The sequence below is a fragment of the Phascolarctos cinereus genome, unplaced genomic scaffold (genome assembly GCF_003287225.1).
Source record: "Phascolarctos cinereus isolate Bilbo 61053 unplaced genomic scaffold, phaCin_HiC Scaffold_4;HRSCAF=312, whole genome shotgun sequence".
NCBI lineage: Eukaryota > Metazoa > Chordata > Mammalia > Diprotodontia > Phascolarctidae > Phascolarctos > Phascolarctos cinereus.
This window is the reverse complement of record NW_027555847.1, coordinates 669,559,323-669,582,966: the sequence shown is the minus strand read 5'-3', so window position 1 is coordinate 669,582,966 and position 23,644 is coordinate 669,559,323. Positions and strand designations below refer to the sequence as shown.

The 23,644-nt window shown below is 41.5% G+C and overlaps 1 protein-coding gene and 1 long non-coding RNA gene across 3 annotated transcripts in view; both read right to left on the bottom strand.

Moving 5' to 3' along the window:
• Nucleotides 1-23,644, bottom strand: part of LOC110196138 (uncharacterized) — a 61,881-nt gene that overhangs the window by 19,563 nt on the left and 18,674 nt on the right. The window lies entirely within an intron of this gene.
• LOC110196137 (cytochrome c oxidase subunit 5B, mitochondrial-like) lies at nucleotides 18,117-18,633 on the bottom strand. The gene is given in 2 exon segments (XM_078151960.1): nucleotides 18,117-18,525; nucleotides 18,527-18,633. Coding segments are annotated over 2 exon segments (378 nt in total). The 5' UTR covers nucleotides 18,562-18,633; the 3' UTR covers nucleotides 18,117-18,182.

Sequence of the window (23,644 nt, the reverse complement as noted above, 5' to 3'; positions counted from 1 at the left end):
ATCTCAATAAACTGTCTTCAAAGGCTCTCTTCCCGGGGCAGATAGGTGGTACAGTGGATAGAGCTCCAGCCTTAGAATCACGAGGACCTGGATTCAAATCCTGCCTCAGACACTTGACACTTACTAGCTGTGTGACCCTGGGCAAGTCACTTAATCCCGATTGCCTCACCAAAAAACAAACAAAAATAATTAAAAACAACAACAATAGGCTGTCTTCCTGGGATGTTCCATACAACTCTCCCTAACTCAAAAAAAAAAATCATTACCTCTTAGTTAATCCTGATGATAAGACAGCCTCTCCTATTTGAGCTAGGCTTGTCCTTGGATGACAGACATGCTGCCCCTATTCAGGACAATCTTAAAAGCCCTGTCAGACCTTGGGCTTCACTGGCTCACCCTGGCCACCGAGGTCCCTTCCAGCCTGAGATCTGGGATGTCTTCTCAAGATAATACAAAGAAAGATGATCCTTAAGTACAGAGCCTTTAAGAGTCTGGGTCATCTCCCCACCACAGTGATGCATCAAAAGAGGATGTCATTGAAAGATGAAGAAATTAAAGGGATGGAGTGTGAGGAACAGACAAACAGAATCATACAACCTCCTCCAACACTGACTATTCCCTTTTTTGTCATCTTTGTCAATTTTCTAGTGTGAGATGAACCCCGAGTTTTTTAAATTTGTATTTCTGTTATTATTAGTGACGTAGAGCAATACATCATATAGCTGTTAATGGCTTTTGGTTTTATATATATATGTATGTATGTATATGTATATATGTGTGTATGCATGTATATATGTGTATGTATGTACGTATACATAGACATGTACATATACATGTACATGTACATGTACGTATACATATACATGTACATGTACGTATACATATACATGTACATGTACGTATACATGTACATGTACATATACGTATACATATACATATACATATATATACATATACATATACATATACATATACATATACATATACATATACATATACATATACATATACATATACATATACATATACATGCATTTGTTTCCTATAGAGCTTATATGTCAGACCCTTGTCAGAAATAATTGATGCAATGATTTTTGTCCCCTTTCTTATCTTAGTTGCATTAATTGTGTTTGTGTAAAAGCTTTTCAGTCTCATTTAATGAAAATTATGTATTTTATCTTTTGTGATTGTCTTTGTCCCTTTTGGGGTTAAACATTCTCCCACTAACCATTGCTGCAAAAAAGTATCTGACTGATCTGGTTCTCTTCTCATTTTTTTCTAATGGTATGACCTTTAATATTCAAGACACATATCCATCTCAAATGTATTATATCACATGTGTAAGCAGTTTGTTTAAATCTGGTTTCTGCCAAACTGGCTTCTAGTTTCCCAGCAATACTTGTCAAATAGGGAATTCTTCTCCAAGTAATTTATGTTCTCAAGTTTTCCTTGAACACTGGGTTGTTGAGCTAAATAATTTCTATTTTCTCCTTATCTAGTCTGTTCCCTTAATCTGTTTTCCTTTTTTTTTTTTTAAACCAATACCAAATAGATTTGTAGTATAATTTAAGGTCTGGGGGGAAAAACTGTTTCCCCTTTATTCCTACTGTTTTCATTATTTCCTTTAAGATTCTAGATAGAGGAAGGGGGTGGGAACCTGTGCCCTCAAGGCCACATGTGGCCCTCTAGGTCCTTGGATGCAGCCTTTTGCCTGAGTCCAAGTTTTACAGAACAAATCCTTTTATTAAGGAGATTGGTGCTGTGAAGTTTGGATTCAGTCAAAGGGCTGCACTTGAGGACCCAGAGGGCCACACATGGCCTTGAGGCTGCAGGTTCCCCATCCCTCTTCTAGGTCTTCTATCCTTCTAAATGAATTTTATTTTCATACAGATCTACAAGATTTCCCCTTGGGAGTTTGATTGGTATAGTACTAAGCCTGTAAATTTATTTAACTAGTATTATCATTATTCTTATTATCCCATGAGGAAGAAAGTATGTGCCTGACGTGGAATGCAGGGAATTCATGATAGATTTAGTCTGAGGGAATCTTATTCATTGAGAGGTCACCTTTTCTGAGAAAGCATTGTACCTTCCTGGAGAGTACCTTTCCACAAGAAAAGAGATTTGTGAATTTCTGCAGGAAGATGATTCCAAGAGTGAAGAGGATGAGAACATAAAGCCACAAATGAGATGGCACAAACTTTGGGAAGGAGACTAACCATGGGAAGGGCAGAGAGAAGGTCAGCTTGGTTGGATCACAATAAAGGAGAGGGAGTAATGTCTAGTAAAGGTGGGGAAAGAGGTTGGAGCCTGTTTTTAAGGGCTTTGAAAGCTAAATAGAACTTACATTTGATCTTAGAGGCAACAGGCAGTCACTGGCATTGATTGAGTAGGGGAGTGACCTGGTCAAATCGACGCTTAAGGAAAATCACTTTGGCAGCAGACAAACTGGAAACTAGAGGCAAGGAGACCTACTAGGAAGCTATTGCAATCATCTAGGTGAGAAGTAAGGAGAGGCTAAATTAAGGCAGTAGTTGCATGAGTAGAAGGAAGGGGTTAGATATGAATGATGCTGTGCAGGTAGAATGTACAAGATTTAACGATTGATAGATAGGTGAGGAGAGTGAAGAGTCGAGGAGAATTCCAAAGAGACAAACCTGGAAAACTGAAAGGCTAATGGTTTCTTTGACAGAAATAGGGGAGTTTGGAAGAGATGGAGGTTTGGAGATGAAGACAATGAGTTTAGTTTTGGAAATGTTTAGTTTGAGGTATATCCTGTATGTCCAGTTTGAAATGCCCAATAAGCACTTGGAGTAAGGGACTGAAGCTCAGAGGAGTGGCTGTAGCTGTATATATAGGCCTGGGAGTCACGTGTACAAAGCTAATAGTTAAACCCAAAGGGGAAAGTGAAGTTACTAAGAGAGAGAATGTAGAGGGAGAAGAGAAGGGAACTACAACAGAACCTTGGGGTATACTCACAGTTGGAGGGTTTGTATGATGAGCCAGCCAATGAGATGAAGGAATGGTCAGAGAGGTGGAAGGAGACCCAGAATAGAGCAGTACAACTAAAACCCAGAGAAGAGAGAGTATCCAGGAAAAGAAAGTGGTCAGTGGTGACAAAAGCAAGCAAATCAAGAAAAACAAGGAATTGGTATCTTTGAAGAAAGCAATTTTGACTGAGAGATAGGTCACAAACAAGTCACAAAGGGTTGAAGAGTAAGAAACAGAAGAGGAAGGGGAAACAGAGTCAATCAGTCAATCAATAAACATTTATTATGCACCTTTGTGCCACCGAGGACAGCTAGACAGTGCTGTGGATAGAGTGCTGGGCCTGGAGTCAAGAAGACATGATTTCAAATTCCTACTCAGACAATTATTAGCTGTATGACCCTGGGCAAGTCACTTAACCCTGTTTGCCTCCATTTCCTCATTTGTAAAATGAGCTGGGGGAGGAAAAGGCAAATCATTCCAGTATCTTTGCCAAGAAAACCTCAAATTGGGTCACAAAGAGTCAGAAACTGCTGAAAAAATGACTGAACTGACCGATATGCCACACAGTGTGCTAATTGATGAGGTTACAAAGAAAGGCGAAAGATAGTCCCTGCTCTCAGGAAGTTACCTGGAAAACGACATGCAAACAACTATGTATGATTAAGATATACACAGGATAAAGTAGAGGAATCAACAGAGGGAAGGCACTAGTATGAAGGGAATCTGGAAGACTTCTCCAAGACGGGGAGATTTTAGCTAGGACTTGAAGAAAGCCAGGGAAAGCAAAAGGCATGTGAGGAGGGAGAGAATTCTAGGCCTGGGGAGCCAGAGTCAAGAAATGGAGCGTCTTGAATAAGGAACAACAAAGAAGCCAATGTCAGTGAATCTGAGAGTACTTGGGGGATGGGGCGAGGGCTCTCGGGCAGGGAGTAAGGTTTAAGAAGATTGGAAGGGTACAGAGAGACCAGATTCTAAAGGGTTTTGAATACCAAACAAAGGATTTTATGTTCGATCCTGGAGGTGAAGGGGACCCCCGTAAAGGGAGGTGGTGATGATGACATGATCAGACCTGTGCTTTACGAAGACCTTTTTGGCAACCGAGTACAGTACGTACTACAGCAGGAAAAATTTGAATCAACCAGCAGGCAACAGTCTGGGCACGAGGTAATGAAAACCTGGACCAGGGTGGTGGCAGTGTCAGAGGAGAGAAGGGGACGTTTATGAGAGATGTTATGAAGGAAAAATCAACCGATTTAGCAACAGATTAGATATTGGGGGGAGGGGGGAGAACAAGGTAAGAGATAGCGAGTAGTTGAAAATGACACCTAGATTGTGAGCCTGAGTGATTGGGAGGATGGTGGTACTCTCAACAGTAATAAGGAAGTTAGAGTTCAGTTTTGGATACATTGACATACAAGATGTCCATGGGACATGCAATCTGAGATTTCCAACAGACAGCTGGAGATGTGAGACTGTAGGTCAGTGAGAGATGTTAGGACTGGATAAGCAGATTTGAGAATCATCAACATAGAGATGATAATTAAATATTATAGGAGCTAATGAGATCGGCATATGAAATAGTATAGAGGGAGATGAGAAGAGAAGGCACAGAGGAGAGCCCTGGGGGACATCCACAGCTGGTGAGCATGACCCGGATGGAGATCTAGCAAAGAAGACTGAGAAGCAGCAGTCAGATAGGCAGAAGGAGAAACAGGAGAAAGTAGTGCCATGAACACCTAGACGGTAGAAAGCATCAGGGAGAAGAGGATGATCAACAGTGCCAAATGCTGCGAAAAGGTCAAGGAGGATGAGGATTGAAAAGAATCTAATGGAATTGGCAATTAAAAGATCATTGGCAACTGGAGGGAGCAGTTTCAGTTGAACAATGAGATGGAAGCCAGACTGCAGAGAATTGAGGAGACAATGAGAGAAAAGGAAGTGGAAGCAATTCTTTTAGATGACCTTCTCAAGGAGTTCAGCCTAAAAATGGAGGAGAGATATGGAACTTAGCCAGCCAGCTGACAGGGGTGGATGGATCAAGTGACAGCTTTATGAACAGCAGAGAAAGATGGCAATGTTTATAGATAGTAAAGGAGCAGCAAGTAGACAGGGAATGATTGAATATGGGTGAAAGAGTGGGGATAATAGAAGGAGCAATCTGCTGGAGAAGACAGGATGGAATGTGATCATTTGTGCATGGAGAGGGGTTTGCCTTGGCAAGGAGAAGGGTCACCTCTTCATGTGTGACAGGGGTACAGGCAAAGATTAGTGAAAGAAGAGATGTGAATCTGAGAGGTGTGAAATGAGGAGAAAGAAAGAAGAGGAAGCTCTCAGTGAATGGTCCCATTTTTTTCCCTGTAAAATATGAGGCAAGTTTCTCAGCTGAGAAGGTGGAAGAAGGGAAGCTATGAGAGGTTAGAGGAGGGATTAAAGGATTTGGAAAAGATGTTGTGGTGAGTAGAACATGAGTCAATTAGGGAGGTATGAAAGGATTGTCTCTTGCTTCAGGGAGGATCCAGTTGAGATTATATACCACAAATTTGCAGTGGACTCACTCAGCACAGTTTCATTCTTTTCTCCAGTCTGAATTATCAGTGAATGATTAGGCCCCAAGGCAGTAGAGGGAGGAATGATCCCAAGACTGTGGCTTGGCTGGGTAAGACTGGTGATAAGATAAGGTGGCATGGGATTCAATAGAAGAACACCTGGTAGAAAGTAGAGTGAAGTTAGCTTTTTCAAAAACTTTGAATGAGAAATAGAGGAGAAAGATATAGAACAATTGTCTCAGATAGATATGGCATAATGAAGGCTTTTTTTTAAAGTATAAAATAGATGAGCATATTTGAAGGCAGTAGGGAAGGAACCAGAAGATGGGGCAAAGTTGAAAATTTGAGAAAAAGTGGAGATAATTGAGGTTGCAGTATGCTAGAGAAGATGGGAGAGGATGGCCCCAGGCACACATGTAGACAGAGGTTGGCTTTGGCCAGGAGAAGAGTTACCTCATTGACAGAGACTGGGAGAAAGGAAGAAGAGAGTGGGAGATGATGTCAAAGGATCTTGAGTTGAAGAAAATAAGAGAAGATAGAGCTCACATCAAAAGACCTCCATTTTCTCAGTACAAATGCCTTGACAAAGTACAACACTCATTTATGCTAAAAAAAAAAAACCACAGTAACAACAAAAACCTTTAGAAAGCATAGGCATAAAGGGTCTTTTTTAATATGATGAAAATATCTATCTGAAATGAAAAGCAAGCATTATATATAGCAAGGGATCACTAGAAGCTTTCACAACAAATAAAGGAGTAAAGTAAGGATCCCTTTTACCCCAACTATTACTTAACATAGTTCTAGAATGCTAGCAATAGCAATGACAAGAGAAAGAAATGGAAGGCATAAAGATAGGCAAAGTAGAGACAAAACTCTCCCATTATTTGAAGATAGGATGATTTGCTTTGAAAGTCCTAGATAATCAACAAAGACACTAATTGAGACAATCACTTTATTTTAAAAAAAGGGGGATACAAAATAAACCAACACAAATTAATATTTCCATGCAGCAATAACAAACCCAGGAAGAAGTAATAGAAATGAAAGTCCCATTCAAAATTAAAATGTAAAATCATCAATGTAGCCTTTCAATCCTGCCACTCTCTGGCTCCCATTTTCTAGTCTGATTCATTTTATTCCCCTTCACCTACACTCTCTTCAAGTCAAATTTGCCTGCTAACTGTTCCCCATACATACCATTCTATCTCCCTTCTCTGTACTCCCACTCCTTCCTTACTTCTATCTCATAGAATTTTTAGCTCTCTTCAAAACATAATTCAGGTGCTCCCAATTATTACCACTCCAGTCTCTCTTAAAATTAGTTTGTATTACTTTTCTATAACTTTTGTATTCACTTGTGTCCAAGTCTTTTCTCCAGTCAAATGCAAGCTGCTGTTTCCTTCTTAGGACTAACAATATCTTGTACGTGGTTCATTTGTTGTTGTCCTTCCAAATGAAAGAGTTCCAAAATGACATCGCGATGTTGGAGTCAATGTGCAGTATATCGGACTGTGACTGATCAAACCAACATGAGTTTGGAAGGCTCGAAGGCAGGTCAGAAACAAATAGTTGACATGAACATTTCAGAAGGAGATGTCTCTAAGTTTGTACATCTCACGTTTCTTTTGAGTTATTGCAATTCTGCTTTGCTCATAGAGCATAGTGCCCTCTTTGATGGGGGCATGCCATGCTGGATGGTCCTGTGCCAACATCTCCCATGTCTCACAATCAATTCCAAAGTTCTTCAGTGAGACCTTAAGAGTGTCCTTCTGACCTCCATATGAGCACTTGCCTCGTGTGAATTCTCTGTAAAATAATCTTTTAGGCAAACATTTGGTGTTCAGACTACATGGACAGCCCACCAGAATTGCGCTCTCTGCAGTAGAGTTTGAATGCTTGGCAATTTGGCTCAGGAAAAGACCACAGCGTCAAGTACCTTATCCTGCTAAGTGGTCTTCAGAATTTTCCTAAGACAATTCAAATGAAAGAGATTCAGTTTCCTGGCATGGAGCTGTTACACTGTGCAGGTTTCACAGGCATACAGCAATGAAGTCAGCACAACAGCTCTGTAGACCTTCAGTTTGGTAGGCAGCCTAATACCTCTTCTCTCACATACTTTCCTTTGGAGCCTCTCAAAAACTGAGCTAGCTCTGGCAATGTGTTTGTCAACCTCATCGTCTATATGTATATCCCTAAAAAGTATACTGCCAAAGTAAGTGAACTTATCCATAACATTCAGAATTTCTCCATTTGCTGTAACCAGTGGTTCCACCTATGGATGGTACAATTCTGGCTGGTGAAGAACTTCTGGTTGTTTTTTTTAAAGTTAATTGTCAGGCCAAAATTAGTGCAAGCAACAGAGAATCAATCTATACTCTGTTGCATCTCAGTCTCAGAAGCTGTATTGAGTACACGATCATCTGCTCACAAAAAGTGGTGCACCAATTCTCCCTCTAATTTTGTATTGGCCAGAACATTCACAAACATCAAGACTAGGTTGATGAGAATGATGGGGAAATCCAGAAGCTACTAAATGAAAAAACAAGAATTCCATGGGGTTTACCAGCAGGATAGTTCATCTACCTCTAAGAAGGCAGTATTTCCAACAAAAGTAAAATGAAAGTGAAGCTTAGAGAGAGATGCAAGATTCTTGGCTCAATAAGAAGGCAGATGAAATCCAGTTTTATGCTGATAGTAACAATCCAGAGCACTTCTATGATGCACTGAAGGCTATTTATGGGCCAAAGACCATGGTGCATTTCAACTATTCATCGATGATTGAGTCACACTGATCAGTGATAAGGACACAATCCCTGAGAGACAAGGTGAACATTTCCATAGTGTTCTCTTTTTTTTTTTGGTGGGGCAATGGGGGGTAAGTGACTTGCTCAGGGTCTAATCATAGTGTTCTCAACAGACTGTGTTATCAAACAATGCTGAAACCATTGACCATATACATCAGGTTGAAGTCAATCCCTCTATGCTCAAATTCTAAACAAAGAAGAGGTCTTGTATATGGTAGGTTCTCATCAAATGTTTGAGTTTTGTGAATTATTATCTCTATGTTGTGAATGAACAAAATGAAGCAAGGGAGAAGACCCAGTCCCAGGCAGGATTTGGTTAAGAAGCTCTGTAAGGAACTCCAGGATAGAGTAAAACTCTAACCCTTACTGCCCTCCCTGCGTCGAAGCTCAAGGGCTCTGCTACCTTTGTCTCTGAGACATCATAACTGCCTACCACAGAATCAACAAATATAAAAACTGGAAGGCCAATAGATGCCATCTAGTCCAAGGCCCCCCAACTTTACAGAGTAGGAAATAGAGGCCCAGAGAGGGGAAGGAACTTGCCCAAAGTCACACAGACTGTTAGCGTCAGAACTGGGACTAAACCCAGGTTTCCTGACTTCCACTTGAGGGATCTTGGTACTGTGGCCCGTTGCCTCTTGTTCTAACAGAGCATCTGCTGGGTGCTCCAGCATCAGACAGAAATGCAAGTCCTTGCTTGGTAGGAGCTTGATGGGGTGCTTGGGTGCTTGTACTTGGACCCCAATTTCTCCCTAGCCTCAGAAACACTGTCCCTGACAGTTTCTCCCCAGCCCAAGGACCCTGTGCTTAGAAATTACTCATGAGTGGGCCCCAGCAAGACCCTTATCTCTCTCCCTGGTGCAGCTCCAAACAGCACCTGAAGGATTTATTAGTTTAAACTGGCTTTGCACTGGGTCATAAAGACATTCTTACCCACTACTATCCTACCACCCTACCACATTATCTACATCCTGGGCTCCTCATTAACTGTATTCTAGACTTAAGACATATGTATAACTCCCTACATCGATCCTGTCAAACAAGACATCGATTGGTGGCAGACTGGACAACTCTCAGTTACCCTGAACTCTAGTTGACTTAGTGACGTAGCAGGCCTAAAACCACACCTCCGTGTGGTGCCCCTTGTGGGCTTTTCCTAATGAACTCTGGGTAAAACGCCTGTGCAGTAGGTACAAGAAGTGCATGTTCTTTTAAGAACTGACCACTCCTTAACCACTCCCTAATCCCACCCTGAATCCCCTAGTTAGCATATTTGGCACATGTTTTATTGTCTTTTATCCTATATAAACTTTAACTGTACCTCTCTAAGGTTGCAGGATCCTTTAAGAATCCTTGCCTGCTGAAAAGTGTAACAATAAACTTTGCCACCTTGGCTTAAAGAATACTTGAGTCTGTGAATTCATTCCAGATGACTCATGTACTTCAGTCTTTGAGGGGTCACAACCTCTCAACCTCTCAGCCCGCAACAAGCTCACTCGTGGTTCTTCTATTTATCTGATCATTCATTCTCTTGCTAGGTCATCACCCACATCATAACCTCCATTGAATTAAAAACAAAACAAAAACAACATACTCTGCATTTTTGGCCCAAGACTGGCAGAATTAATTTATTAATTAAAGGGAGAGGTCCAGAGTTTCTTCATGCCTTTGAAAATCTCTCTTGACTTCATGAAGAGAAGGTAGGGAGATCTGGTCAAGTAACAGTGCCCTTATCAAAACAAGAGGGGGAAAAAAACCCTAAGTTCTTATCCCAGCTCTGCTTCTGTGTCGATGTATAATTCCGAGATGACTCAACCTAAGTCTCAACTTCTCCAGTTCTAAAATAAAGCATTTCTTGCCCATAAAAAATAAAAGAATCTCTCACAGAAGTCATTTTGGAGCTACAATTTATGGGATTCTTGAAGAAAAAATTTCACAGTCAGAATTAAGCCAGGGTTCAGAGATTAGATAATAATCTCAAAGCAATAGCCACTTAAAATTTTGGAGAATCATTTTTATTAAAACCATTTAAGCTTTCTTTGATCACTGCCTCTCTAAGCATTAGTCAAAGGTGAATTCAAGAAGTACTTTCGTCAAAGGCTTCTTCCTTCTCTTGGTCTGATCATTACCTTAATCCAGTTAAGGTCATTACCCTAAATTAGACTTCTAGGTCCTTAGGTGAGGATTTTTGACTGAGCCCAAGTTTTGTTTTTATTTTCAGCCTTTTTAGTAAGGGGATTTGTTCTTCGAAGTTTGGATTCAGTCAAAGGGGCCACACTTGAGGACCTAGAGGGCCACATGTGGCCTTGAGGCCACAAGTTTCTAATCTCTGCAAGCCTGCTTCAAGAAGAGATGAGAGAATGCTCCTCAAGGCAATTAATGGAGAGCTTCTGACTCAGCTCTTTACATTTTTACCCATAGGGAGAACAGAATTCCTACTCAACTTTTACCCTATTTAATTAAGGAAATGGAAAGGCCTTTGCTGGAAGAGGAGGATATTTAGTTCCAGGCATGGTTTTTTCTAGAAGTGTGATTAAGTAATGGTGAGGTTTTCTTCACTGATGTAAGTCTGGAGAGAAAAGAAGACTGGAAAAATATGTATTTCTTAATATATTTTTTCAAGAATATATTAATGTGTTTTGTATTTACATTATAAATATTTAGATATTACTCTCACTCTCATATGAGAGATCTCTTGCAACAAAGCAAAACAATTAAGTAAAACTAATAATACAGTGACCACCTCTGAATGAGTATGAAACATTTCACCCCTGTATTACTCCTACACCTCTCCAATTTTAAAAAATTAACATAAATTTAAGTATAATATAACAAATAGTAACATAACATTATAACAAATAATAACAAACAATATATATTAATGACACAATAACACTAACAACATATAATAACAGACAATAATATAACAATAACAAAATAATAACATAACAAAAAACGTAATTTTTTAAAAATTAACATAAATCTTTTCTCTCCCTTATACTTCCCACTCCATTGAAACAAAAAAAAAACAAAAACAAATTTCTTGTAACAAATATACACAGCCAAGCAAAACAAATTCCTCTCCAGTCCCACACTGCCAACTGTCTATCGAATACTGCAAATTAGATATCCTGTGGGCATCTAAAACTCAATGTCAGTTTAAAACAGAACTCCTTACATCTCCCATCCCAAACTCTCCTTCTGAACTTCCCTCTTTCTGTTGAGGGTATCACCATTCTTCTATCACCCATATTCACAACATCAGAGTTGTATTCACCTCCTCATGCTAACTTACCCTACATACCCAAGCTGAAAGGTAACATAGAGGTCATCTAGTCCAACCCTCACATTTTATAGATGAGAAAATGGCCAAGAAAGATTAAATAATCTGCCCAGTGTCATACAACAAGTAAGCATCTGAGACAAATTTGAACCCAGGTCTTTGTGACTCTTAAGTTCAGTACTCTATCCACTAACATATGCTGCCTCTTGATCGTTGACAATCAGCCACTGAATCTTGTAATTTCTATCTAGGTTTACAGTTCCAGAGTTATGAGTTACTTCAAGAACATGGGCTTTCCTCATTCATTTATTCCCTGCCCAGGTTTCTATGAACATATACCTATTCTCTCCCACACTAGGTGGCACATTTGATAGAACACTGGCCCTGGAGTCAGGAGGACCTGAGTTCAAACACTTGACCACTTGACACTTACTATGTGACCCTGGGAAAGTCACTTAACCCCAATTGCCTCACCCCCCCCCCAAAAAAAGGGAAAAGTATCATTACTGTGAGTGGCTGGGTTTATGTAAATGAAACTGCATCAATAGGGGCTCAAGAACTAAAATGTTAACTAAGGAGATCATATTTCCCTTATTTACTAGAGGTAAAAATAGGGTTGCCCCCAGGACCCTGAGAGAGTTTGAATATAACCACATTGGGGTGGTCCTTCTCTGGGAATCTAGACTTGCCAGTGTAAGGGTAGGTTGGAGTGACAAAGCCAGCCCAGATAATAGTATATGTCTATGTGCTACGTGTGAAAGACGTAAGGCACTAGAGTGTGGGTGAGCACCCCACCTATACATTACATATGTATATCCTGTCTCTTCTGACAGAAATGTAAGTCAAGTCAACAAACACTTATAAAGCACTTCCTGCGTGTCACTGTGCTAAGTGCTGGGCTACAAACGCAAGTAAAAAGAAAGACCACCCCTAACCCCGAGGAACTTACAGTCTAATGAGGGAAGAGGGAACATAAAAGGGAGCTGAAAAGCAGAAAGGAACAAAAAGGGTGGAAGGAAGGAGTTCAGAGTAGAGAAAAGTCCAGAGAGGCAGGAGAGAAGCCCAGAGAGAAATGAAGACAAATGTAAGGCCCTGGAAAGAAGGGTCTGTTTTGTCTTTGTCTTTTTATTTCTGGTGTGTGGAACACTGTAAGTGCTTAATAAATGTTTGTTAGTTCATTGATTGACTGATGGGAGCTAGAGACTGACAGCTCATTTATCTGGGTTGGCCTGCCAAGTGTCTGTTTGTGTATGGAAGAAGGTCTTTGCAAAATTGGCCAAGGGTAATGAGTGGGTAATCATAGAATCACAGATTTAGAGATGGAAGGGACTTTACCCTGTCTAGTCCAACCTCCACTCATTTTACAGGCAAGGAAACTGAGGCCCAGAATGGGGAAGCAGCTTGCCCAAAGTCACTCAGGTAGCAAGTGGCTGGGACTTGAACCCCATCCTCTGATTCCAGACCACTTCACCACCTTTGTCCCTCCTACATCACAATAAGATGATTAACCTAAGGTCACAAGTACCTCCTCATCCTGTTTCAGGCAGCTCTTAGCCACAAAGAGTCAATTCTGTGTCTTCATCCTACCTAAAGGCCCAGCTAGAAAACCAAATACAAACAGTCACTATCTGTTTGCCAAACCATCGAAGACAACCATCGAAGACAGCCACAAAGTGCAAAAGCCTTGTATCCTAGTTTCCAGCTTTTGGAGCTGAGAAAGGAAGTTGTGGGCAGCCTTAGAGCATTATAGGAAGAAGTGTTCAGAGATCTTATCAACTCCCCAGACAACAGACCAAACAGAAAATTCCCTGCTGCCAAACTCCATTAGAATTTTCAAAAGAGCAAGGAAAGGAGGACAATGTTGGAAGACATGGATATTTACTTTGTAGGGCCAAACTAATGAGGCAGACAGTTCTGAGTGGGGACAATGTCCCACTCTTTCTCTAAGTCTGCTCTCTAGAGGAGCCTGTTTGATAAATTATGAATCATGTAGCCCATAAATGACTTATTATCATGATCAGCGATTAAAAATATCTTGTCTGTTTATAGCTTCTCTTTCAGAAGAAATTTCATAGGTCTGAAGCCAGAGGAACCTATAGAGTCACTTAGTCCAAGCTCTTCATTTTACACATGACGAAACTGAGGCTGAGAAGGGTTCACACACTTCCCACCAGAAGTGGGGGGAAACTTGGGCTGAGGTCACACAATGACTAAGATAATAAGTCTTACAGGCAGCATTCAAATCCAAGCCCTTTGGCTCCAAATTAAATTCTTTTTTACCCTATATGAAGGAGCTCAGAGCAAGCTCTCTATCCGAAATTATTCTGATAACCCTCCAACCATTTTAGGAAGGACACCAAGTAAGATCACCTATCTAGTAGGGTCATATGATGAATTGGGGGGAAAGATAGTACCAGGACCTAGCGCTTTTTTTTTTTTGCTCATGAAGCCATGCTGCTCTACATGCAGGGGAAAAGTAAACTATAGGTCATGGGCCAAATCAAGGAAGACCAAAAAATTTTGAACAATTTCAATAAATTTAAATAAAATTTCAATAAAAACCTTTCCATAATTGGTGGATGGGACTTATAAATCAGTGTCATGATTTAGAAAGCATCTAATGAGGTCAATGGGGCAACTTCTTCCATTTAGATCTACCTCTCTTTGACTAGGTAAAAGAGGCCATTCTGGGGCAGCTAGATGTCAAAGGGGATAGAGCACTGGCCCTGGAGTCAGGAGGATTTGAGTTCAAATCCAGCCTCAGACCAAACACTTGACACTTACTAGCTGTGTGGCCCTGGGCAAGTCACCTAACCCCAACTGCCTAAGCAAAAAAAGAAAAAAAAGAGGCCGTTCTTTGCTTCAATTCTTACCTAGCCTTAATCACTGAATAGGCATTGCCTCAGTTAAACTGAGATCTGGGAAAGACCTCAGTTTAAAAAGGCCAAGGTCTCCCATTGCATCCAGGGCCATCTCTAGTCATCCTGATCTATATCTTGCCAATGGACCCAGATGGCTCTGAAGGAAACAATGAGGCTGGTGACTTTGCACAGCCCTGCCTCACTTAAATCCAATTCACTTGCAAGTCAAAACATCACCTTCCTGGTGTCATTGGTCCTCTTCAATAATGAAGGATGAACACCAACAACAATCTTGGTGAAATATTTTCTTTCAGCTATGACGGTCATTAAAACTCAATATTGGAAAAATAGTAAAATAAAACCAGACCTTGGAATCATTTGATCACAAAATGTTAAACCAACATTTTTTTAAAAGAAGCATACTTAAAAATATTTTTAGTGAGAGCAAACAGTTTTGTACTACCAATAAATAAGATGAAATAAAATTATTTTAAAATACTATTTATTTCATCCTTATTTTATCCTTTTTAATTTCTATTTTTAGGCATGTTTTATCATGTATATAAGATTAGTACACTGGTGTTGCTCATTGTTTTTCAGTTGTGTTCAACTCTCCCTGACCCCATTTGAGATTTTCTTGGCAAAGATCCTGGAGTGGTTTGTCATTTCCTTCTTCACCTCATTTTACAGATGAGGAAACTGGGAGAAACAGGGTTAAATGACATGCCCAGAGTCACACAGCTAGTGTCTGAGGCCAGATTTAAACTCTGGAAGATGAGTCTTCCTGACTCCAGGCCCGGCTCTCTATCCATTGTGCCACCTAGCTGCCCAGTACACTAGTACATCTTTATAAATACATAAATGTATATCTGTAATGAGGTACTGGCTAATGAGTCTAGTTCCCAGGCTCCTAGAGTACTCATACAGCTCTCCACATGGAAGATGCTGTGGAGTCTATTTCCTGGAGATTCATGACAACATGTAATGGAAATGCGCTGGGGAGACTTTGGAGCACTGCAATGTTGTTTTTGTGACTGGTTCTGGTCTGTTAAACCACATGGTGAATAGCAGCCTCTTTGACTGATTTGCAATTGTGACATCAGAATTACAGGTGCCTTCAAAAGCCATTAATGCCAGCCTGTCTAAGATGGACTTCCTTCCTTGGCTTGACTTTTCATCATCTGACTTCTTCCTGCTGGATGTCCAATGAGAGACAGTGTTGTAAGAGGAGAGGCCTCAGGCCCTGTGAAAACAGGCTTGGGTCCTCTGCCTTCCTCTTTGTTCTCTAGCCTCAATGGGCTCCCCGGAGAATGAAGGTGCCTTGCTCTTTTAATGAGCCACAGAAGGGATGGGTAGCTGAGCCTTTTGTCAGCCAACAGCTAGCTGCCCTCTAACTCTATCATGTTTGACTGCAGAACTTCATATCCATAAGGATATCAGTGTGTATATGCTTTAAGATTTTAACGCCTCAACTCTGTTCCCTTACGTTCTATATCACCACCTGGGCTCCAAGAGAAATCCATCAATCAGAGGTGTCTTGACCAATTCTTCACGCTTTTCCCCCTACTATAACAACTTAGTAGAACCTGTTAGAACCTGTGCTCTGCTGCTAAGCCTTGGAGAACCTTCAATCCTAGCCACACCACCATAAGGTGGAATCTGTGGAAAAGACTGACTGCTTAGTTCTCATTATTATCTATAGGTCAGGGGTTGGTAAGCTATAGTCAAGAGTGCCCTCCTCCCGTGGTCTGGCCCATTAGAATGGATTTTGCATTGTAAAATACAGTAAAACTTCATTTTAAAATGTAAAAACCATTCTTAGCGTATTGGTTGTACATGAGCCAAATCAGCTGTTTGCACAGAGTATTGGGAAGGTGTTGCATTTTTATATTTTTAACCAATAGGCTAAAAGCCACGGAAATGCTTCATTTGGAAGATTTTTAAATGGATTAGAAAATTCTGTTTCCAAGATTTCTAAGGGCATAGATAGCAGAATGTGTTTAGGTACCATAACTTATGTGATTTTCAGCAACACCTACTTGTAAAATAAATGAATGAGAAAGCATTTACTAAGTGCTTACTTTGTGCTAGATACTGTGCTAAGCAGAGGGGACACAAAAAAACAAGACCAGTCTCTGAAATTGAGGAGCTTACTTTTTTCAAAGAGAAGGAGGACACATTTAGGAGAGTAGTGGCCACACACATATAAATATTGCTTGAAGGCAGGGGTGGGGAACCTTTGGCCTCAAGGCCACATGTGGCTTCAAGATCCTCGAGTGCAGCCCTTTGACTCAATCCAAACTTCATAGAACAGTTGAGGCTACAGGCTCCCCACCCCCACTTTGAGGCTTACAAAGTACTTTATATATTTCATTTCATTTGATCTTCACAACTCTTGTGAGGTAAGTGCTATTATTATCTTCATTATATAGTTGTGGAAACCAAGGCTGGGACACTTGCCCAGAGTCACACAGCTAGTATCCATGTTAAAATATGAACTCAGGTCTTTAACCCAGGGTGCAGTGCTCTACCAGACATGCTCTTGAGCTGCCCCCAATAATTTAATAATTTGATTATTGTTCCCAGAACTAGAAGTGGAAAAGCTGGGGGGGGGGTGGAGAAATACACTGTTGGTGGAATGGCAGAAAAAATGACCATAGAACAGTGTAGTGGACCTGGTACACACTGGAAATAGTGAACTATCACTAATTAGAAGCCAGGGGTCCGAGACAGAGAGTGGAATGCAGCAACATGTCAGGAAAATGGAAGGAGCTTGGTTTTAAATGTCTTACTGGTTACCTCGGCTTCATGATATCATTAGCAAATACCTCAAGGCACAATATACACTAAGGGGGAAGTTCATAGTTACCAATAGTGAATGCGGAATGGGTTGGGCTCATGCAAGGACCTCAGCTAATGCAACTTCTTCATATGGAAGATGCTCAGAAGGTGGCTTCCGGGAGAATAATAAAGGTGCAAGAGAGAAGCTGTGTGAGAAAAAGCCTTGGAGAAACCAGAGCATGCATCTATAGAATGAGGACATTCTAGAGCTGGTGATCCTCAGCTAATTGTATGGTAGAGAGAAAGTTCTTTGCTTGGCTGAGGAGACGTTCAGAAAGTCCTGTCAATGCTAGCTACTTCTTTGCTTTGATTGTCGGGGAACTTGTGGACTTTTTCCCTCAAGGAATCTGGTGAGAAACCAGGAAGTAAGAGGAATAACCTTGGGGCCTTCTTCCCCTCTGAAGCCAGATGGGCCTGATGCCTTTCCATTTTATTGATTCTTTTTTCCATTTTAGGTGAAGGCAGCAGAATCTAAAAGGTTGTTTTGAGAGTACTAGGGTGTCCCAGTGTTGCAGAGCTTGGGTTCCAGGCCAGGTGTTGTAGCCAGCTCAGCATTACTGCTTCAAGAACCAAGGAGCAACTTCTGAACCCATGCCAGTGAAAGCTGAAATGAGGACTCATTGAGGACTCATCAAACCACCTTTGGGACATGAACTTGGTAGGACCAAGGCTATGTAGGAACTGAGATAAATTTGAGCTTACTCTCCCAGAGACCAGGGTGGTATAGGGCAGAGCATATCCCAGGAGAGTTAAGGAAAATATTTTTTTTTATGGGAGAGCCAGGGAAATGGCTAATCTTTTATTGGAGGGAAGAAAACATTACAACACATCTCAAGTAAACCAGTCCAGGGGCTCAGTGGCTAAACTGGTGGGGTATCAGCTTGTAATGGGTTCCACAGTTAGGGCAACGCTGTGTCTCGCCTTTGTGAAGCCAGAACCAGATGACTGCACTGTTGTCCTCTTCACAGACACAGCCCACTATTCGCTTGGCTGTGATGGAAGGGACCAGGTTGGGTTCCTCCTTAGTCCCTGGAGCTGCCTTTGGGGCTAAGATATTGTATGGATCCAAATCATCCCTTGCTGCAATCATAATCTCTCTCTCCAAGCCAATAGCCTGCTCCTCATCAGAAGGGATACCTCCTCCAGTTGCCATGGAGCTAGCAGCCACCAGGGCAGGGCCACAGTCCCTCAAGGCCTAGACCGCCAGCGCCCCGCAGTAACCTTGAAGCCATCGCATCTGAGACAACTAAGGAAAATATTTCTATGTTTATTTTTGCTGTGTCTTTCAAATGAGTATCCCTTTGTGGTTAAGTGGAATTGGGGTGCTAATCACTGCCCCTTTTCACAATTGGGAAGAAGACAGCTGGTGAGAGCTTAAGGCAATGGCAGTAGAAAAGACCGAACTCAAAAGTACAGGGAATCTGGCCCTGAGACAGGAGTACAGCATATACTTTATAATGTAAATATATATTTCAAATAATTTTTCAAGTTATGTATTTTTCAAATATAGATTTCAAATACTCTTGAGAATTTTTAATGGGGGGAGGGGGCAATTTCTGAAATATTAGCTCTTCCATTTTCTGCATGTTTACTTGTCAGTGCATTCATTATCAGTATTGCCTTTAACCAGTGGTTTCTTTCCAGGAATCTTTTAAAGCTACTTCTCCATTTTGTTAAGGCTAGTTCAGCTAAAACCAGATAATATAACGTATAACTCCACTTAACTGAGCACATGTGAGCTACAATATAATGCAATGTGCTGAGAGCAAATGAATGAGAATGCTATTGCTAACCCTTCTGCATTATGGAACTCCCACTCTTCTTTCCTCAGGATACTTGACACATAACCATCTGACTTATGGATCAGGAAGGTAGGATGGCAGGTTCCATGGTTAATCTCTACATTAAATATTAGAAACATTTAATTTCCTTCCTGTTTTTAGATAAAATGACTATAAAGAGAAATTTGAATATTTTCTTCCTATCTCTACATTGGATCATCTTTGCTCTCCCTAGAGTATGTATACCGCACTTTGGAGACTACTGTGCTAAAGTATCTAAGATTTTCAAGCCATCCCCATGGGGGTAGTGCCCACACTAGTGAATTCATGTAACTTTAAGGTATAGATTTAAAAAGAACTAATATAGAAACAAGTTTGAATGCGGAAAGAGATGGGACCAGGATGGACACAGCACTAGGAAAGGCTTCCAGGAAGAAAAGGCATGTTTCTGAAACCAACCAGGTTCTCCCCAGCATCTTCCATTCCTTTGACAACTAGCCTACTGCCAGGTATACATTAAGAGCTAAATACATGCTCATTGATTGGTTGATTCTAAGAAAAGTCTTGAACCCAGAGTTGGTACAGGTAGGAACTATTTCTGCTCCCTCCCTCATTCCTCCTTTCTCCTCATGCCTCAGGCAGGTCATCAACCCCTAGAATAGGTCTAGCTTCCCCTGACCAGCCCTAAAGTGCTAAACAGTTCATTTTTTCTTGTTAAGTATTCCCCAATGATAACTACGGACTGACATCTCCCCCATGCTGCCTCCTCTTTTTTTCTCACCTTGGCAAGCACCTGAGGGGTGGCCTCACCTTTTCTCTGAAACATTCCAGTGTCCCTAGTTACAAAACTTCCTTTTGCCTTAGTCAAAAGTCCAGGTGCTGCCTGAGATAAGATCTTGGCTTGCTTCAACCTCAGGCAGTTGATCAAAACACTGAGCCAAAGGCTCATCTCAGTGCCTTGATTTGAGGCTAAGACACTGTGTGGAATCAATGTATGCCCACAATCTCCTCCAGCTTAGTCACTGCTCTGCCGAACACCTTCAATTTAAAAGTCTTACTTCAACGCCTCATCATAGCACAGAGGTGACTCTTGTTTCTCAGAGGGTATGTCCTCAGAACTCACACTTTGACAGGTCTCCCGAGCTAGAAAGGGGTTGAATATAGTTCTGGTAACAGACCAGCCTAACAAAGTATAAAGAAGGCCTCACTGGCAGGCTGGCTATGAGATGATGACTTCTTTGGCAACTCAGAAATGAAGAAAATTCTAAATGGCCCTCAGTCCTAGGCATCTTTCTCCTGTTTCCACAGTGACAGTGATGGAATGACCACAAAGTGGGGCAGATCCCCTTTCCTGCCATCCTACCAGAGACCAGGGGCCTCAAAAATACCTCCGAATCATAGGGGGAGGGGGGCAGGGCATGAATTTCTTAAGCATAATTTTTTGCCAAGAGCCAAGGCATAGGGAAAAAAAAGAATAGAAGGAAAAAAGCATTTATTAAGCACCTACTATGTGCCAGGCACTGTGTCGCTTTACCGTTATCTCATTTGATCTTCACAATAATCCTGGTAGGTAGGTACTATTGCTATTCCTATTTTACAGCCGAGGAAACTGAAGCAGATAGAAATTAAGTGATTTTCTCAGGGTCACACAGTTAGTAAGTATCTGTAGTTGAATTTGAACTCAGGTCTTCCTGGCTCCTGGCCCACTGTGCCACCTAATCAGAACCTTAATCTGACATTTCCATGGTGAAGGAGGGGATCCAGGATATCCAGAAAGAAACCCCTTCACTCTCTTCCCCAGCCCTTCGGGATGGGAGGAGAGGAGTAGTACACTGGGAATGCTCCTGACCATGGTTAGCCCCTCCCTCACTTTGCATTTATTGCTGTAATTTATTGACCTCAGAACCATTGAGACAAAGGGAATCCCCAGGGCAGCACAAGCTCTTTTTTTTTTCTTGGTGAGGCAACTGAGGTTAAGTGACTTGCCCAAGGTCACACAGCTAGTAAATGTTATGTATCTGAGGCTGGATTTGAACTCAGGTCCTCCTGACTCCAGGACCAGTGCTGTATCCACTGCACCACCTAGCTGCCCCCATTCACACACTCTTAGTGGGGCTCTAGGAGGCAAGATATTAAAGGGAATCTCCATATTTGTCTCTGTAGGTCAGCATTTAAGCATTTGAGACCTCAAAGATAACTTGTTGGTTGAAGTGGGATAGAGTTTTAGCTGTTTAACTGAAAAATAACCTGAGTCCCAAAACCCATTGGTATGGGATTCTCTCTTCATCGGTGGAAATCAATGCCCCAACCTGTGTAAGGGAGATGAGCAGTCGGCAAGAGCAGGAGAGAGGAGAGCTCCAGTCTCCTCAGTCTTCACTTTCTTAGATTCTCATCAAGTTTCTTTGAGCACTTCTGGCTTCCAGCTTCAAGAGAGAAGACGGACAATATCAATCCCACTTCAGGCCACTGAAAAGACTCTGGGAAGAAACTGACATGAGAGAGCTGGCAGTTTCCGTTCCACTCCCTCTAACCAGCCTGCCAAACTAGAGACTTAGGGGACTGTCCCCTTGAGAGAGATTGAAGGCCCTTTCGCTCTTGTTTGAGCTGAGTTACTTTGCTCGTAATAGGAGAGCACCTGTTCTGTATTGCGTGGTGTATATAGTCTCATATTTATACTTTCTCTGATTTCTGTTTTGCCACTGACTTGGATAACTGGGATTTTTTGCTATTTCCTATGTGTGTCCATTGTGGAACTGGTATTTGGTGGGAAGAGAGTTAAACCTTGGATATAAAGCTTGGGTCCTCCTTTTCTCCATTTAATGAACAGAGATCAGAAGTTTAGCCTGAACCTGAAAACCATATAACTGTAGCCCAGTACCCCTTGTCTCTGAGGAGAACAGAATGGCCAAGCTTCTTGCTCCAACCTCCTGCTTCCCCTCCTCACAAGAAACAAAATTTCCCTTGGGGAAAGAGGAAGAGGCTAGAAATGTCTATTCTGCCTCTTTTCAAGCCACACAATGACACTCTCATGCCACATGTGAGGGGACAGCTTTGCTACATAAGTAAAACTGATGTCTTTTCTGGGAGAGGAAAAAAAGGGCTCTCAGGACCATACCTCCTGGACCAGCTATCTAGTCATCAAACGTATTCCATTTCCCTACAGAGCTTGAATTAGTGTAGATCAGGGCCACCAGAGATGTGGCTCCCAAATGCCATAATAAAAAGCAAGAAACTATGATTTGATCCCCATTCTGAAGTGTGCAGTCTTAATACACAGTGATGAGAAATTGTTATTTTGTGATCTCTTCATTAAAAGCTTAGGGGAGAATTTTTTTTAAAGAAGTAGGGAGGGGAGAGAATAAGTGTATGGTGCCTGCTATGTGCCAGGCACTGTGTAAGCACTTTTTACAAACATTATCTCATTTGATCCTCACAACAACTCTATGAGGTTTGTGCTGTTATTATCCCCATTTTATATTTGAGGAAACTGAGGTAGACAAAAGTTAAATAACTTACCCAGGGTCACATGGCTAGGAAGCATCTGAGACTGGATTTAAATTCAGGTCTTCCTAACTCCAAGCCTGGAGCTTTTATCCACTGTAACACCCTGCTTTCTCAAACCCCCTAGCTGCTTCCTCACTCTACTCTAGGAACTGACCCATTTCGATACTGATACTCCCGCAATAAGCAAAACCAGAAAACAAAAGGAAGTTAAAGCTAAATTGAGGGATGACTCACGGCTTCTGCTTAGAGGAGCAAACAAAGGGGTTGGCACAGTTGTATCTTTCCATGTTCAGAGGAAACAAGAAGCATCATTTCATGGGACGGTTGGCTATTTCTTTACTTAATGCTTTTTTGCATAAGCAAAAATACCAACATGCAGGAAACTACAGCTTATGTCTCAATACATAGACAATAAAGAGGCAGAGAAACTGTGTGGAATTTAGCAAGCTTGGAGTCACCAACTAATTAAAAACACACGCTTTGGATGGAGGCAGAGCCAAAACGGCAGAAAAAGGAAGGGAGTCACCTGAGCTCTCCCAAATTGCCCTCCAAACAACTTTAAAATAACTCCTCAAAATGAATTCTGTCATGGCAGAATAGACACAAAAGGTCTGGTACGTGGGTGTGAGAGTGGAGCACAATCCAGTGCAGGCAACATCCTGGCAAGACAGCAGCAGGCCTGAGGGGCAACTGAATTGGCAGCAGCTGCTTTCAGAGCTCTCAGTCCACAGATGGTAAGGGGGCTGGACAACTGGTCAGAGGGACATTACAGAGATCCCTTTGCTGGTACTGAGTGCACGACTCTGCTGCATTGCCCATACACGGATCCAAGAAGGAGCCCTAGCACACAAAAGTTTGCAGTCTTCTTATGATCCCTGGTTGTTCCAGAGCAGAAAAGAGTACTTGTGGTCACTCAGACAAGAGCACAAGCCAGAAGAATAGTAAACAAACCACGCTTTAAAGCATACCACCTTGGAAGAAGGGAAAACTTACAGACCCCCAGAACCATCTCTGAGAACAGCTGCATAAA